Raw genomic sequence first — 15039 nt, forward strand, 5'->3', positions numbered from 1 at the left:
ACAATATAATATATTTATAACAACTGAACATTACTTAGACAATATTACTTGAGGCGGCCTTGTTTTTTTATTATCTATCTCGCCACGATCTCAAAATTTTAGTGTTCTTTTCCTTGAGAAGAATGAAATTTATTTTATATCACCACAAAAACTTATATCGGACAACCTTTTCTTCTTTCGGAAGCCACTGCGTGTTTTAAAATAACAGAATCAATTTCCAGATTTAGGATTAACTCTTTTCTTTAACAGTAATAATATAATATAATATAATATAATATAATATAATATAATATAATATAATATAATATAATATATAATATAATTAGTCAATGATTCTGGAAGTGAACTAGAAATTGACAGAGGGTGGGTAAGGGTGTGTCAAAATGACACGTACTGCAGTCAAAATGGATGAGCTGGCAAGCAGAGGATAAAAACATTTTTGAATCGGGTCAAAGCCCCGAAAAACACCGTACATCGAAGTTACCGTTTCCCCCAAAATAGATAAGCACAAACCTGTCTCTTTTTATTTACTGCCGATAAATCAGACAAATTAAAAAAAGAAACTCGCGAATTAACGTCACTTTACAAATTTAACCTTCCCTTTTCTCTTCAACATTAAAAATTAAAGTAGATGCCTAGATTAAAAAAAAAATGTACCCCAAGACAAGTAGTTGTAGTTTCATTGCATTAAAAAAAGTGAAGATTGTTGTACTAATCTCACATGTTTAACAAGTACAAACAATTTATATTCTTAACTAAGTATTTCTTTTAAAAATGGTACTCCATCCCATCCACTTTAAGTAATTTTCTTTTTACACATATTAAGAAATTCACTTTTTAGCATTAATTAACAATGAAATTAACTATATTAACCGTAATTTGCTTATTGAAAATATAACAAGCTACTCATAAGTTCTTTACTTCAAGAACAACTTTGGAAAGAAAAAATTAATTCTTTTTCGATATCTAAGAAAATAAAACATCATCAACAACAACAACAACAATAATCTAGTAAAATCCCACAAAGTGGAGTCTGGGGAGGGTAGTACATACGCAGACCTTACCCCTACCCTGATGGGACATAGAAGCTTTTTTCGATAGACCCTCGGCTTAGGACAACGGAAATAAAACAAGAAGAGACAATTCATCAGTATCGTCAACGGAAATCATAGACATAGTATCAGCATCATAAAAGTCATAAAATAAATAACATGCAATAACAATAACCACCAATTAAGGCTCGGGGCTATGAAAAACAGAAAGGATAGCGTGGACTCTAAATTAGCCACAAGCCGTCTAAGGTCAACCCTATCAAACCCGTCTCACCCCTGGTATGAAGTAGAAAAAGCTCGACTATCCCCTAGCCTACAACTCTAATGTTCGACCTCCAGACCTTTCTATCAAGGGTCATGTCCTCGAAAATCTGTAAGAGAAAATCAAATATCGTGGAACATAAAAAAGACCAAAAAATTACTTGAAGTAGACCAGAGGGAGTATCAACTTACTATTAAACGACCAAAAACATAAGGAATATCAAATAGTATTAGGGATAATTATCAAGGGGTCGTTTGGTAGGGCGTATAAGAATAATGCTAAATAAGGTGCATTGGTAATGCAGGGGTTAGTAATGCATGAGTTAGTAATGTAAGCATTAGTTATACAGAGATTATTTCTTATGCATTGTTTGGTGTGGTGTATTAAAAATTAAAATGCATTGCATAATTTTTAAGAAATTTAATTATTTACAAAATTACCCTCCATAGTCTTTAAGGGACTTTAAGGATAATTTTATCTTTAATCATACAAATGCATGCATTAATAGCCTTTGTATAGCTAATGTCATGGTTTTCTATGCATTAGCTATATATAGGATAATACCAAATAGAGTGTATAACTAATGCTTGTATTAGTTATATATAAATTGAAAAAGTTTACCAAACAAAGCATTACTAATACACAAAACTAATGCATGCATTATTTTCTCTAACACACCCTACCAAACGACCCCTTAAATACAGAAAAGAGAGAAAGAAGGTCAATATCGTCATGTTGATGATTTTTGGTTCGAAAAATGAAATCAACAAAAAATTGGGAGACTTCTCTGACACACTACAAGGGAACCGTTTCCTTCTTCAAAACTCAACTCCTCCTCCTCCTCTTCTTCCCTCTCTGTGTGAGACCCTTTTGCAGCGGTTATTCTCTTGTGAAATTTGAATATATATCAACAGCCTACACTTAGATTCATCTCCTACACATATTTATTTTCACAGAATTTTGAACTGTAGAGGGAGGCATTTGCTTCTCTCTTTTACAGAAGCTAAGATAGGTAAAGAGACAAACAACATGTTTTACTCACAGTTTCTACTTTCAAAGAAGGGGGCTTTACGCACCATTTGGTTTGCTGCTCATTTTCATAAACGCCTCAAGAAGGACCAAGTTCAGCAAACTAACATCCCTTCTTCTGTTGGTACGTTTCCTTTTTCTCTGCTCTTTCCTTTCTTGTTTTTCTCCTTTTCATTTATAGAAAGAAGTTAAAAAGTAGTCTTTTAACATTGCTGGTTTTTTTAAACCCTTTTAGTAAAGGATTTAAGTCATGTACGCTGACAGTCTAACGAATTTTTTACACCATCAGTGTAATTTAAGCTGTTATAGCAAGTTATATACCATTTGTTCTAGGTTATAGATCAATGTTATTAAATAGAGTTACCTCCAATTACCTTTTAAATGACGTGATGGTGTAAATATGTTTTACACTGTCGGTGTTTAGATATCCTAACCATAGTATGATGAATTGGAAATTGGTGTTCTGCTGAATTAGTTCTTAAAAAAAATTTGTTTGTTTATATTGGTTTTGAATGAACAGCTCGTGTAATTTGTTTTTCTGTCCCAAATAGCAGCTAGTAGTTACTTTCTGTACCCATTGTGTTATATGTTGATCAGTACATTGAATAAGCCTTCTATTACCAGAGTAAGTTGGATGGGTTGGGCAGTTTTCCTAAATTGAGTGCTATTCATTTTTATTATTTTGCCACAAAGCCTAATTCGATTCAATTGCGGCATACTGGTTATTCAGATATTTCCATAGTTTGTGACCTAATATGTTTTAGATGCAACGATGCTATAGTTATACTAACACAGACTTCGCGAGACATTGTAAAAAAATTGTAAATACACGAAAAATAATCATGTTCTCCAAGCCAGGGGAAAAAGTTTCCGGGCTTTACGTTGTATTGTGAACATTTTACTTCAAAATTGGGTGATGATAGGTGGTGTTAAATGTTAAATCTCTAGAATTCCTTGGATGAGATTTCGGTATGGTGTTTTCTTTTTTTCAAAATTTACATCTTCACGATTTGCTGTGTCTGTATGTAATCAAATGCTCATTGCATCTTTTTGATTTCAGATTCTTGTTGCTGTTTGATTGGGGCACTAAATTGTAGCACCTAAAAAGTAGTTCTTAAAAGTGTTAACAGTTACTTGACTGATTTTGTTTTTGCCTCATTTACTGCTTTTGTTTCTTTTTTCAGATAAAATTCTGAAGGATGGAGCTCCTGTGGTTACCTACAGAATTTTAGGTCCCCTGCTCCTGGGTGTGGTGAGAATATACTCGAAGAAAGTAGAATATCTTCTACACGATTGTAATCATTTTCTTGTTAAACTTGGTGATTTTCCAACTCACAAGAGATCAACTAGCAAACTATCAGCTCTAAGGATTGAGGGTCTGCGTGCTCCTAACTGCTTTATCAAACGACCAAAGAAATTTGAACTGGATACTTTTGAATTGGAAGTCTTGGAAGATCAAAATGCAAGCAGGTGAAATATGTATACTGTGCTGTCAAGTGCCAATTTGTATATTTTCTTTTTCTTTTTTCCTTTCAAGGTTTCCTGATTGTTGGCTTGGGGTTAATCATTTCAATCTTGGTTTGCAATATGCTGGTTTGAAGTGGTCATGTGGCATCTCGTGAAGAAATTATGCTTTCAGGTACTGTACATCTTTGTGTTTTTTCATCCGCGGGTACTTGGTTATAACTTTTCTGCTTTATGATCAGATGCTTGGAGAAGTGAGCAAACACGCTTGGGCTTATCTAGCAAGGTAATCGTTTAATTTATTATCACTTTTTGGTCTTTTAAAAGCATATTTCTCTGACTACTAACTAGGTTTTATTTCTAAAGAAGGCAGAATACCTCACTTTCTGCTTTATATTCACTATTATCACTTTCATGCTTAGCAAGAAATACTTCTGTTCCTTGGATATTCCGTAGTTCTTGTTAAACTCATTGCCAGGACAAAAATTAGAGGATTACTAGATCACCTGGATTGGTGTAGCGCATATTATCGTATCAGTTTGCTATTTGTAGATTGTTGTCTGCTGGTCAGTGTGATTTGTACTTGTCAAGATATTTCATTATTAACGTAACTGTTTTTTTTTTTTTTTTGGAACACGCTCCGGAAAGTGTTAGTGGTGCCTGTGTTCAATTTGAGGAAATAATTTGATTGATCAAGCTGCTAGTTTTTAATGGTACTTGAATAAGAGTGAGTTTAGTGCCGGTCACCTTTATTAGTTTTTTCTAATGATGTCATGAGTTACTTGGAATTTCTCCTTAACTGCTTCCTTGTCCTTTTCTTTTCTATGGAGTTTCTTGCATACATGACAATTAAGCTGCTTCTTACAGTACAAGGAAGATGTCTCTCGTTCAGAGTCTTTGACCACAGATCACACTCCAGTTAGAGAGTATGCTCTGATTCTATACTTCTCTTAATAAACATTGTAGTTCTAGTGCTAAGAGTGTTAACTTTTCATGGTGTAGCGTATGTTCGCCTCATCTGATGGACAAAGATGTTCACTTCCGCCCATCACTTGGCTCAGGCCACTTGGCAGCACTGTGGCACCTTAATGGGACTAGGTTCTCCTTAGAAGAGCGCTTTGAACCTATGACATTTGGGGACCTTGATTTTCAGATGACCTCTGATAAGACAGCTGATCACCAGACTGATGAGCAGATGAAAGAGTCTAATGCTGGGAACTTGGTAAATGAGGAGCATTTGTCATCATTGGAAGAACACGCAGAACCAATGATTACCGTAAACGCTGAAGCAGGAACCAATATTAGTCAACAATCTGAGAAAATTCGTCAGCCAATTGGGCTCTTAAAACACCCTGATACAGGAGGGGATGTAGATGATGAAGGACCAGCAGGCGTTGGTGAATCATTCTCCGTGGAAAAGCAACAAAAGAAAAATGCTGAAGCATCTTCCTCTAGAAATGGGAAGGATCGGACTGAACATGATCGCTCCCTCTGTATTGATGTACACCCAGATATCAAGCTCTCAGGTGATTCTGGTGGATCCTTATCTGGAATCCCCCCCCCCCCCCCCCCAAAAAAAAAAAATATCAAAGGAAAAAAGGAACCATAGTCCCCTTTTCAATTTTTTTTGGTAGCTTGTTGGGTACAAATCTAATTTTGTTCACTTTCAATACTTAAGCAGATAGGTTATGTTTCTTAAAACTGCTTTGTCATTTAACCAACATCACTTTCTTTCAATTCAGGATCTACATCACCAGATTTCATATCTGTTCGCACCCCAGCTACCAAAGAGCGTACTCGGATTTCAAGGAAGCGGAGGTGCATATTTGATGATTCTATCGTCATCTCAAACGAGTATGATCCTTCTTATCTTTTTACTATTCAAGGTCTGCACTAAGACATCTTATGCAGGATAGATTCGCAGAGATGAGGCTTTTCATTCTGCGGTTCCGTTAGTACGATAACTGACAAAGATGTAGCAGTTTGGAAAGTGATTTTGGCATGTAGGATAATGGACAGTCATTATAGTTTCTTCTAGAGCTCTCAATTTCTTTAGATCTGGGCAGTTGTTGCCAGTGGCGTGTTGAGTTCTGTGTCTTAACATTTAAATGCTCTCTTTTCACACTTGTACTATTCATCTTATTGTGCTTATGTCATGCAGTTCTGCATGAGAGTTTTCAAATGTATCCTGTTTAAATGATAGTATGACAATAATGATGTTGTGGATGCCCTCCATGAAAGCCGCTTTTTTGGTTTCTGCTGATGATTCTTCTTGTTGTAACCTTCTTTACAAAGTCTTGTTAAGTTCATTGCATATTTAGAAAAGATTGGTGTGACACAATCCAACCATGCAGGGTATACAAGCGCTGGATCGGTGATGCGAATGATTTGGTATGCAAGAGAAGAAAAGCCCCTCATACCAGTTATCTTGCACGGAAAGTGCATAAAATTTCCTCACTTCCTCAGAGTTTCGAGGAGCCTTTAATTCCTTGTGAGTAAGCTTTTCGATGCTGCCACTGCTATTTCCGTGTTTTACGAAACTTAACTAACCAACCATGGCAATGCAGGTGGTGATTCAATTGATATTATATCTGCAATTTGCAAAATTAGATCAACAAGGGATGGGCCTGCTGAAACAGTAGAAGTTCCTCCGCATGAGGAAATACCAGGTTCTCCTAATACACTCAGATATGGGGAACAAATGCCTGTTGCTTCTGCAACATCTCTACGTGAGGACATACCTATTGGTCCTTTGTCATCTCTGCGTGAGGACATACCTGAATCTCCTGGTAAACTCAGATGTGAAGAACAAATACCTATTGCTCCTGCAGCACCTCTGCATGTGGGTATACCAGAATCTCCTAAAACACTCAGATATGATGGTGAACAGACACCTATTGCTCCTGCAACACCTGTCACTGGCTCAAGCTCGTTGAGATTTCATGACATGCAAGGAATTTCTAGATCACACAACGAACCAGCAAGTTCAACTGAAAGCACAAAAGAAGGAGCACCCCAAATGGAGGTTCAAGAATTGGAGATGGATTTGATGGATGAGGTATAACATGATTGAGTAGTCCGATTCCCGACTTGAGTGCAGGAGATTGTATTGAGTTATAGAAGTGCATTGTAAAGATTAATCTGTTGTTTGTTTCATCAGAATGTGTTGCCATCCATATCTGTTATTTTAATGCTAATAAGCGCTAACTGTTGCAAATGCCCTCTTTCTTCAGGAGATAAATTCATCTGAAGGGGATACCTCAGAAAAATGTAAGACAGTACCGTCCTTTTTAGGTTTTTTGGAGGGTAGGGGGTAATATGATCTAGTGGATCATAGTACTTTAGTTGGATGCCATTCTTATAAGTTCTTGTTTTGGCTGCAGATAATTTTTCCTTGAGAACAAGGTATGATGAATGGGGGATCTCCCTGCCAGTTTATCCCTCTTATCCCTATCTTTTTGTTACAACTCCCAGAATCTTGCTGAAGATTTCTTTCTTCTGCTTTTGCTAGAGATTCATTCTGTTGCTTTCTTGCATGCAGAAAAGTTGCCAGATTTCTGCTTGAAAACTTTCTTGCTCGAAAGGGCAAGGAGAAAGTAGAAGTTGTTAACTTGTCCTCGCTTCTGAAGGGGAAAACAAAGAAACAGAGTTCAAGGGTATTCTACGAGATACTGGTATTGTTTCTGGCATCCATTAAGCTTTTTAAATCTTTCAACTTTTGGTACATACATTAAAGAGCTTTCGAGCAGGAGTTCGTGTCCCTTCTGTCGATCAGTTGTCTGTACTCATTCATTCTGTTCATGTTCCTCTCCTTAACTTTTCCAAACCGTTTAACTTGTTTATTGGTACCTCTGTATGTGCTTGCTTCACTTGTAGCTGTTCTAAACCTTTTCTCTTAACCTCTTTTATGGAGAAAAGGGTTTCTTGGAGTGTTCTTTATTTTATTTTGTTTGCATCTTTTGGTGTTTAGTGACGTGGTCATCCAGCAGCTAAGATCCTCACAATAGCATTCAGCAAATGATAATTCATAGCTAGAATTGAGGTGGTAATTGAATCTGAAGTCGTGGGAGTCCCATTTGGATCACTTCTTTTGAGCTCCATACTGATGCTTAAACCTGATGTCCTTATTTCTATTATGGTTGAAAAAGCATCTGCCCACTTATCCTTGAAAGATTTGCACCTATAGAGCACATGTAAAGCACCGTTGGGTTGCACACACAGCGGATCTCTCTTTATCTGTACTTACTCTTAACTATTCTTGACGTGGCGTGTCCGTGTTCTTGGCGTAGCAGCTTACCAAATGCTAATGTCAGATAGGGTAGATACGTAGATATTCGTTATATGTGTTTTATACATTTGTCTATATATATCTGCACAATGCGATATGCACAGACATATTGTGTAATTACTATGCTGAATTTTCTTGCAGGTTCTGAAATCAGGGGGATGGATAGACGTGCGACAGGACGATGCCTATAGTAGCATTCTTTTGCGAGAACTTCCTAGACTAAAGCAGACATTTGAAGCGGGGGGCATCCACTCAAAGTCCTGATCTGTAACTATCTTAACATAGGTTGCAGTGTGGGTAAATAGTAGTGCAGGAAACAATCACATGTTTACGCCTTTTCTTAGAGCAGTGTGTGTAAATAGTAGTGTAGATGGATCAATCACTTGCATATTCCTTTCTGCAAGTATCTTAGAGTCTGTAGTTAGGTGAACAGGGAGAGTAGGAGGATATAGAGTGAAAGAGAAAGGAACAGTGAGAGATTGCATTGTGCTCTGGGCTCGGCTTTTTCACTTGGCAGATGAATCCAACGATCTACTCTATGAGTGGAGTTAGATTTTTGTAAATTATTATGTGTAGGAACTTCTAACTTATGAATGCAAATTTCGCAAAAATCACTCGAATTTGTTGTCAATAATTGTGTAGCGCTTTGACAAGTACTGCTAGCTACTGCACCTACTAATACTGATGGACTGTGGAACTATTGTGCACATTTGAATGAGTAAAAATGGGTTCTAGTAGTAGTTGGAACGAGATCTACGTATATTGAATTGTCATATAACAAAAATCGGGGATTCTTGTAATGAACAAGCAGGGGTCTGGCGTTATGTGGCACCAAAGTAGTGTGCTAAGTCTTGAATATTTCGATCGTCATGACTAGTGTTTTTTAGGGCATCTTAAATAACAATTTGGGTAGAGATTTTAAACATTTCGTAGGTTTTGGTCATATTACTTTGTCATAATCTTAAATTTAGAATTACTGTTGTACTTAAATTTTAGCGGTGTTTTAAAAAGTTAATTAACCGACCATCAAATCAGAAGCAGATTCTTATTATATTTTAATTTTCTAAACGATATAAGATAGGTATGCGAAACTTGTCGTACTTAAGTTTTAGCGGGACAAGATATTATCCAATTAAGAGTAATTTAGACTTAGTTAAGGCTTTTTTCTCTCCCACTCTTTCCCTTTCCTAACATGGACCCTTCCTTAATCACAACATATATCCCGCCGGAACCTCTGGACAAACACAATCAAATGGACGTTAAATGCTTCAACCAACCCATTCCTACAAGGAAATGCTTTTAGACAAACCGGCAACCCAACAAACCGAATATTACGAAAATGACATTCCCACGAATCCAGAGAAGGATAAAGGAAAAAACATTGAAGGTTCAGTTCCTCTTTCCCAGGATGATAAACAACGCCTCTACCTCCCGTGGCACTACTCCGTAATCATCAAGGTCTTTAGACGAAAAATGTCACACCACTATCTTCGCTCTAAACTGATTGAACTATGGAAATCATCCGAACAGTTAATTTTGATTGACCTAGGATGGGACTTCTTCATAGCCAAATTCAGCTTAGAAGAGAATATGGTTAAGGCTCTTCACTTAGGACCATGGTTCATCTCAGGAAACTTCCTGTCAGTGCGGAAATGGGAACCTAAGTTTGTCTCACAAGAGGCTACCCTTTCATCTACTGCCATTTGGATTCACCTCCCGCAATTACCAACAGAGTTCTATGATAAAGACATTCTTGAAAAAGTGGGAAGAAAGCTAGGTAAGTTATTAAAAATTGACCAATGCACCTCCTCCATTTTTAGGGGACGTTATGCTTGTATTTGCATTCAAGTTCCCCTGGAAACACCAGTTGAAACCTCAGTCATAATAGGAGACCATAAATAGGCAGTGTTCTATGAAGGAGAAGGGATACTTTGTACGTCTTGCGACAAAATTGGTCACACCTCAATAGGATGCAACTACCAGATTTCTTAAACTACAGCTCCTCAAGAAACACCGGAAACCTCTGGGAAAAATGTAGAACGAACGGAAGAGAATTAGCGGAAAACTATCACATTTCCACGAAGGAGAAAGCAATGACATGCAAGATCGAACAATAAGAATGGTACTGTGCCAACTAGCCAACATCAAAATACACAAGGTGGTCATATTCAGGTAAACTTGTTCGATGCAAATTCAGGTAAATTTCTTCAAACTCAAAATATACGGTACAATTCAAAAAAATCATCCCCATCCCAAAACCCCAAAATAGGCCCAACGGCCCAAAAAATAAACTAAGCCCCACCCCGCGTCATCAGTCTACCCCAACGCGGCCCCTGCTCAATACAAGTACCCAACGAAAAGCTGGACCGGGGCCCGATGGCTCCACTGACCCCAATCACGCCCACCTAGATCAGGACACCACCTCTAGCCCAAGTATCGAGGCCACAGACCCCAATCTGCGACAAGATCTCATGGGGCCAGCCACGTTTTTCCAACTGGGCCCCTACCCAATTGGAGGATGTCAGCCCATCTAATTCCCCAAATCCTCTCACCTACGCTTCCCCTACCAATTCCTCTGAGATTATCTCTAATGGGGAAATCTCAACAGTCACCAACAACAATCAAGTGCCCTATCTGGAACCCCTCCCACATTGAGGTGTAAAGACACAGACCGTCAACTCCAATAGATCCACAATTAATGCCCAATCCATTCCCCAGGCTCAATTACCAGCAACCCCTCCACTAACCGAGATTTGGCACTAAATGGCGTGTTAATGGATCATCAAGTCCTTAAGTTAACCCCCCCATTACCCAAAGTAGTAAAACCAAAAAGCACAAAAATGGACAAGGATCAAACGACAACCTTCGTCACCTCTTTGCCACCACCACCGGACCACCTACCGGCTTCTTAGCTGGAGGTAGCTCTTCAGGGGCAGGGCCTTACCTACAGTTCCACCCTGGGAAACCAGAAGGTGACTATGATTGTTCAAAACTCAGCTCACCTAGCAAGGGTTACTGTGGAAGCATTGAACAAAGCCCTAGCGGCCTTTGGTCCTCTCCTATGGCAGACGATGGTGAACAAAGATAGTGCATCACCAATCATCGACCCCCAGACACTCAACAGCCAAATGCTTCAAACTTTCCAATCCCTACCTTTCTTCCCTGATCTAGCGACGGAGGACCCAACGGCGGACCCAGTCTTTGTAATGTTCGACCCCCAACCCCACTAAATATCATCATCTTCTGCACCACGAGAGAAAAGAACCTCTCTGCCCCTCAACAACATCAAAAAAGGGAGTCTCCAAGGCCCTAGAAATCCTCAAAAAGAAAAGCACGCTAGATGAGGAAGGAGAAATCTACGGCCCCCTACGAACAGATTCGCTCCTACTAGACTTAGTCAGCACAATCGAATTTAGTCTCAATACCAGCGAGGTGCTAGTGGTTCTATGTCCCAAATCGATGGTCAAGTGTGGAATGATCTTAGTGTCCCTCCAAACTCACGTTCCTATCAAAACTCTTCTGAATTTTACCCTAGTCTTGAGCCTCAAGAGGAAAACCCCTCCGTCTCCATCGAGGTGTCCGCAAGGAACAGGGAACCCTCAGGAGAGTCTCCACCTCCAACCCCTACCTCCCTTAATGAATTATATCTTATGGAATGTTAGGGGTGGTAACAATATTGAATTCAAGAGGTATTGTATGGAAATGGTGAAGATGCACAAGCCAGCCATGCTCGTCCTTCTTGAAACCAAAATGGCAAAGCACAAGAAGTTGGCATAGGAGCTCCAGTTCGACATGATTATCCAGTCACCAGCAATAGGCATGTTGGGGGAAGGATTGTGTTTATATGAAAATAGGACTATGTGAATGTTGAAGAGGTGGCCACCACTCCCCAAGGTATCCATGCAATGGTGAATGTAGTTCCTAATTATTCTCCATGTCTTTTCTCTACAATCTACGCAAGTAATATTCTAGCTAATAGGAAAATTCTGTGGGAGAACTTAATTTCAATCTCCAAAAATCTCACAAACAACTGGTTTGTGGGAGGAGACTTCAATGAAGTCTTAAAGGCTAGGGATAAATTTTGGGGCAATCCCATAAACCCTTAGTCGTAGTAACCTATTTTGGAACTGTATAAATGAATGTAATATTCTAGATATATGTTACAAAGGGAGAAAATACACCTGGTCAAATAAGAGATACAGTAATAGGGCCTCTCTTATCCTACAAAGAATAGAGAGATGCTTTGCAAATGAAGGTTGGATCAAACAGTACCTTGAGGCTACTGTTTTGCACCTTCCTAGGACCCACTCTAATCACTGTCCCATCCAAGTTAGCCTGGTAGGATCATCACCCAACAACCTGACTAGGCCCTTTAGATTTGAGTCAATGTGGGTTAGCCACTCATTTTTCCCTAACATCATCAATAAGGCTTTCTCTGACCACTCTACTCTCCTCCAATACACTGATTTTTTTAAAAAATTGTTACCAAATGGAACTGAGACACCTTTGGTAACATCTTCCATCAGAAGAGAAGAATTCTTGCTAGAATTTGAGGAATCCAAAGATCCCCTAACTACCAATTTAGTAGCTATTTGCTAAACCTAGAAACCAATTTGTCTAGTGAGCTTAACTTAGTCCTAAAAAATAAAGAGGATTTCTGGAAGCTCAAATCTAGGATTAACTGGATCAATGAGGGTGATGCTAGCACAAGATTCTTCCACACCTCCACCCTTAATAGAAGAAGAAGGAACAAAATCCTTTCTCTTAAAGAAGAGAATGGAAACTGGCTCCATGATCAGCATGATATCAATTCTTGCTAGAATTTCAGGAATCCAGAGATCCCCTAACTACTAATTTAGTAGCTATTTGCTAAACCTAGAAACCAATTTGTCTAGTGAGCTTAACTTAATCCTCAAAAATGAAGAGGATTTCTGGAAGCTCAAATCTAAGATTAATTGGCTTAATGAGGGAGATGCTAGCACAAGATTCTTCCACACCTCCACCCTTAATAGAAGAAGAAGGAATAGAATCCTCTCTCTTAAAGAAGAGAATGGAAACTGGCTCCATGATCAGCATGATATCCAAACTGCCATAATGGGTTTCTTCACAGATCTCTACACCCCTCCCACTCCCAAGCCCCAATGGCCACCACCAGTTATCTCACTATGTCCTATACTCTGTCTGACTCCCAAAGAGACATACTAGACAGACCTCTAGAGTTAGGTGAGATAAAAAGAGCAATCTTTTCCCATAAACCCTTCAAATCTCCTGGCCCCGATGGCCTCCACCCTTTCTTCTACCAGAAATTCTGGGACATAGTGGGAAACTCTATCACAAATTTTTGCAAGAAGTGTTTTTCCTCCATCTCCATGAATGAAACCATGAACCAAACCCTACTATGTATCATTCCAAAATATCCTTAAGCATCAATGTTGAAAAGCTTTAGGTCAATTGGTCTATGTAATATAATATACAAGACCATTACTAAGATTATTGTCAATAGAATAAAACCACTTTTGCCTCATATCATTAGGCCTAGCCAAGCCAGTTTTCCTATCCAACAGGAAAACCTGTGACAATGCCATCATTGTCCAGGAATACATTACTCATTTTAGATAAATGAAAGGGAATCAGGGCAACATGATCCTCAAAATTGATCTTGAAAAAGCCTTTGACAGGCTGGAGTGGTCCTTTATAAGAAACATTATTCATGTTTTTAATTTCCCTCCAGGCTTGTCCAAACTCATTATGTCCTGCATTAGTTCTTCCTCCATCTCCATTCTTGTTAATGGTGGAAAAATTGAATCTTTCAAGCCTACTACAGGCATAAGGCAGGGAGATCCAATATCTCTCTACCTTTTCATAATGTGTATGGAAAGATTATCCAGGTCCATTGATAAAGCTGTCCTGGACAATCTGTGGCAACCCATAAGTATCAGCAGATCTGACCCTAGGATATCTCACATTTTCTTTGCAGATGACCTCACCCCTCTTTGCTAAAGCAAACCACAGAAACTGCAATACTATCCTCTCTATTCTGCAAAATTTCAATGATCAGTCAAGCCAGAAAATAAACCTTACCAAGTCCAAAGTTCTCTTCTCCTCCATTACATCCCAGGACTCTCTAGAGAACCTCACCAACTCTCTGTCCATTCAAGTCACCACATCCTTTGGAAAATACCTGGGTTTCCCCATTTTTCACAAAAAATCAACCAGTGTTGACTTTCAATTAATAATTGATAACATGCAATCCAAATTGGCTGGATGGAAAACAAGTTGCCTAAACATAGCTGGTAGAACTGTGCTGGCCAAGACCTCCTTAAATAGCATTCCTAGTCATGTCATGCAATATATCAATCTGCCCACCAAAGTTACCAAACAAATTGATAAAATCCAAAGGAACTTTCTATGGGGCACCACCCCTAAAAAGAAAAAATTGCACCTAATCAAATGGGATAAGGTCACAAAAAGAAGGGTGATGGAGGATTAGGGATCCAAAAAGCTGACCTTAAGAACAAAGCAGCTTTCACAAATCTTGTATGAAGGACTTTCCAAAATACTAATAGTTTATAGGTAAGAATCCTCATTCATAAGTACTACAACATGAGCCACACTCATTGGATAACTAGAACATCTAGATATCCTAGGTACCCCCGTCTCCTACTTGCCAGTGCATTCTAAAGGGATGTGACACTTGCTGCAAAGCAAGCAGATGGGTAGTTCACAAAGAAAATATGGTTAGTTTTTTGAATGATACCTGGATTCCCAACCATCCGGCAATTAGGGAATTGATTGAGGGCCCTCTAACTCAGAATGACCTAAATGCCAAGGTAAACTCAATCTACAATTCAGGGGCTTGGGACTTATCCACATTAACAATAGATCCCCCCAGCATCCTAAACTTGTTAAACTTTGTCTTCATTCCCCCAAATCCTACAAAGGAG

General features: G+C 38.7%; 1 protein-coding gene across 1 annotated transcript; it reads left to right on the forward strand.

Annotated features, from left to right (window-relative positions):
• Positions 1–2059: 2059 nt before the first annotated feature.
• Positions 2060–8729, forward strand: LOC104249563 (sister chromatid cohesion 1 protein 2). Its single transcript, XM_009806003.2, has 13 exons — positions 2060–2467; positions 3528–3813; positions 3945–3982; positions 4050–4093; positions 4675–4733; positions 4810–5333; positions 5550–5661; positions 6162–6298; positions 6375–6865; positions 7041–7077; positions 7191–7212; positions 7349–7481; positions 8237–8729. Exons 1-13 carry the CDS (start codon positions 2344–2346, stop codon positions 8357–8359), a joined length of 2130 nt encoding a protein of 709 aa, XP_009804305.1. The 5' UTR covers positions 2060–2343; the 3' UTR covers positions 8360–8729.
• The last annotated feature ends 6310 nt before the right edge of the window (positions 8730–15039 follow it).

The sequence above is a fragment of the Nicotiana sylvestris genome, chromosome 2 (assembly GCF_000393655.2).
Source record: "Nicotiana sylvestris chromosome 2, ASM39365v2, whole genome shotgun sequence".
Taxonomy (NCBI): Eukaryota; Viridiplantae; Streptophyta; class Magnoliopsida; order Solanales; family Solanaceae; genus Nicotiana; species Nicotiana sylvestris.

Excerpts from the sequence above, each read along its gene's own strand:
- LOC104249563 (XM_009806003.2), top strand. The coding sequence starts at position 2,344 with ATGTTTTACTCACAGTTTCTACTTTCAAAGAAGGGGGCTTTACGCACC. Across the intron at positions 3,983-4,049 it reads TGAAGAAATTATGCTTTCAG|ATGCTTGGAGAAGTGAGCAA; the intron begins GTACTGTACATC and ends CTTTATGATCAG. Across the intron at positions 7,213-7,348 it reads AATTTTTCCTTGAGAACAAG|AAAAGTTGCCAGATTTCTGC; the intron begins GTATGATGAATG and ends TCTTGCATGCAG.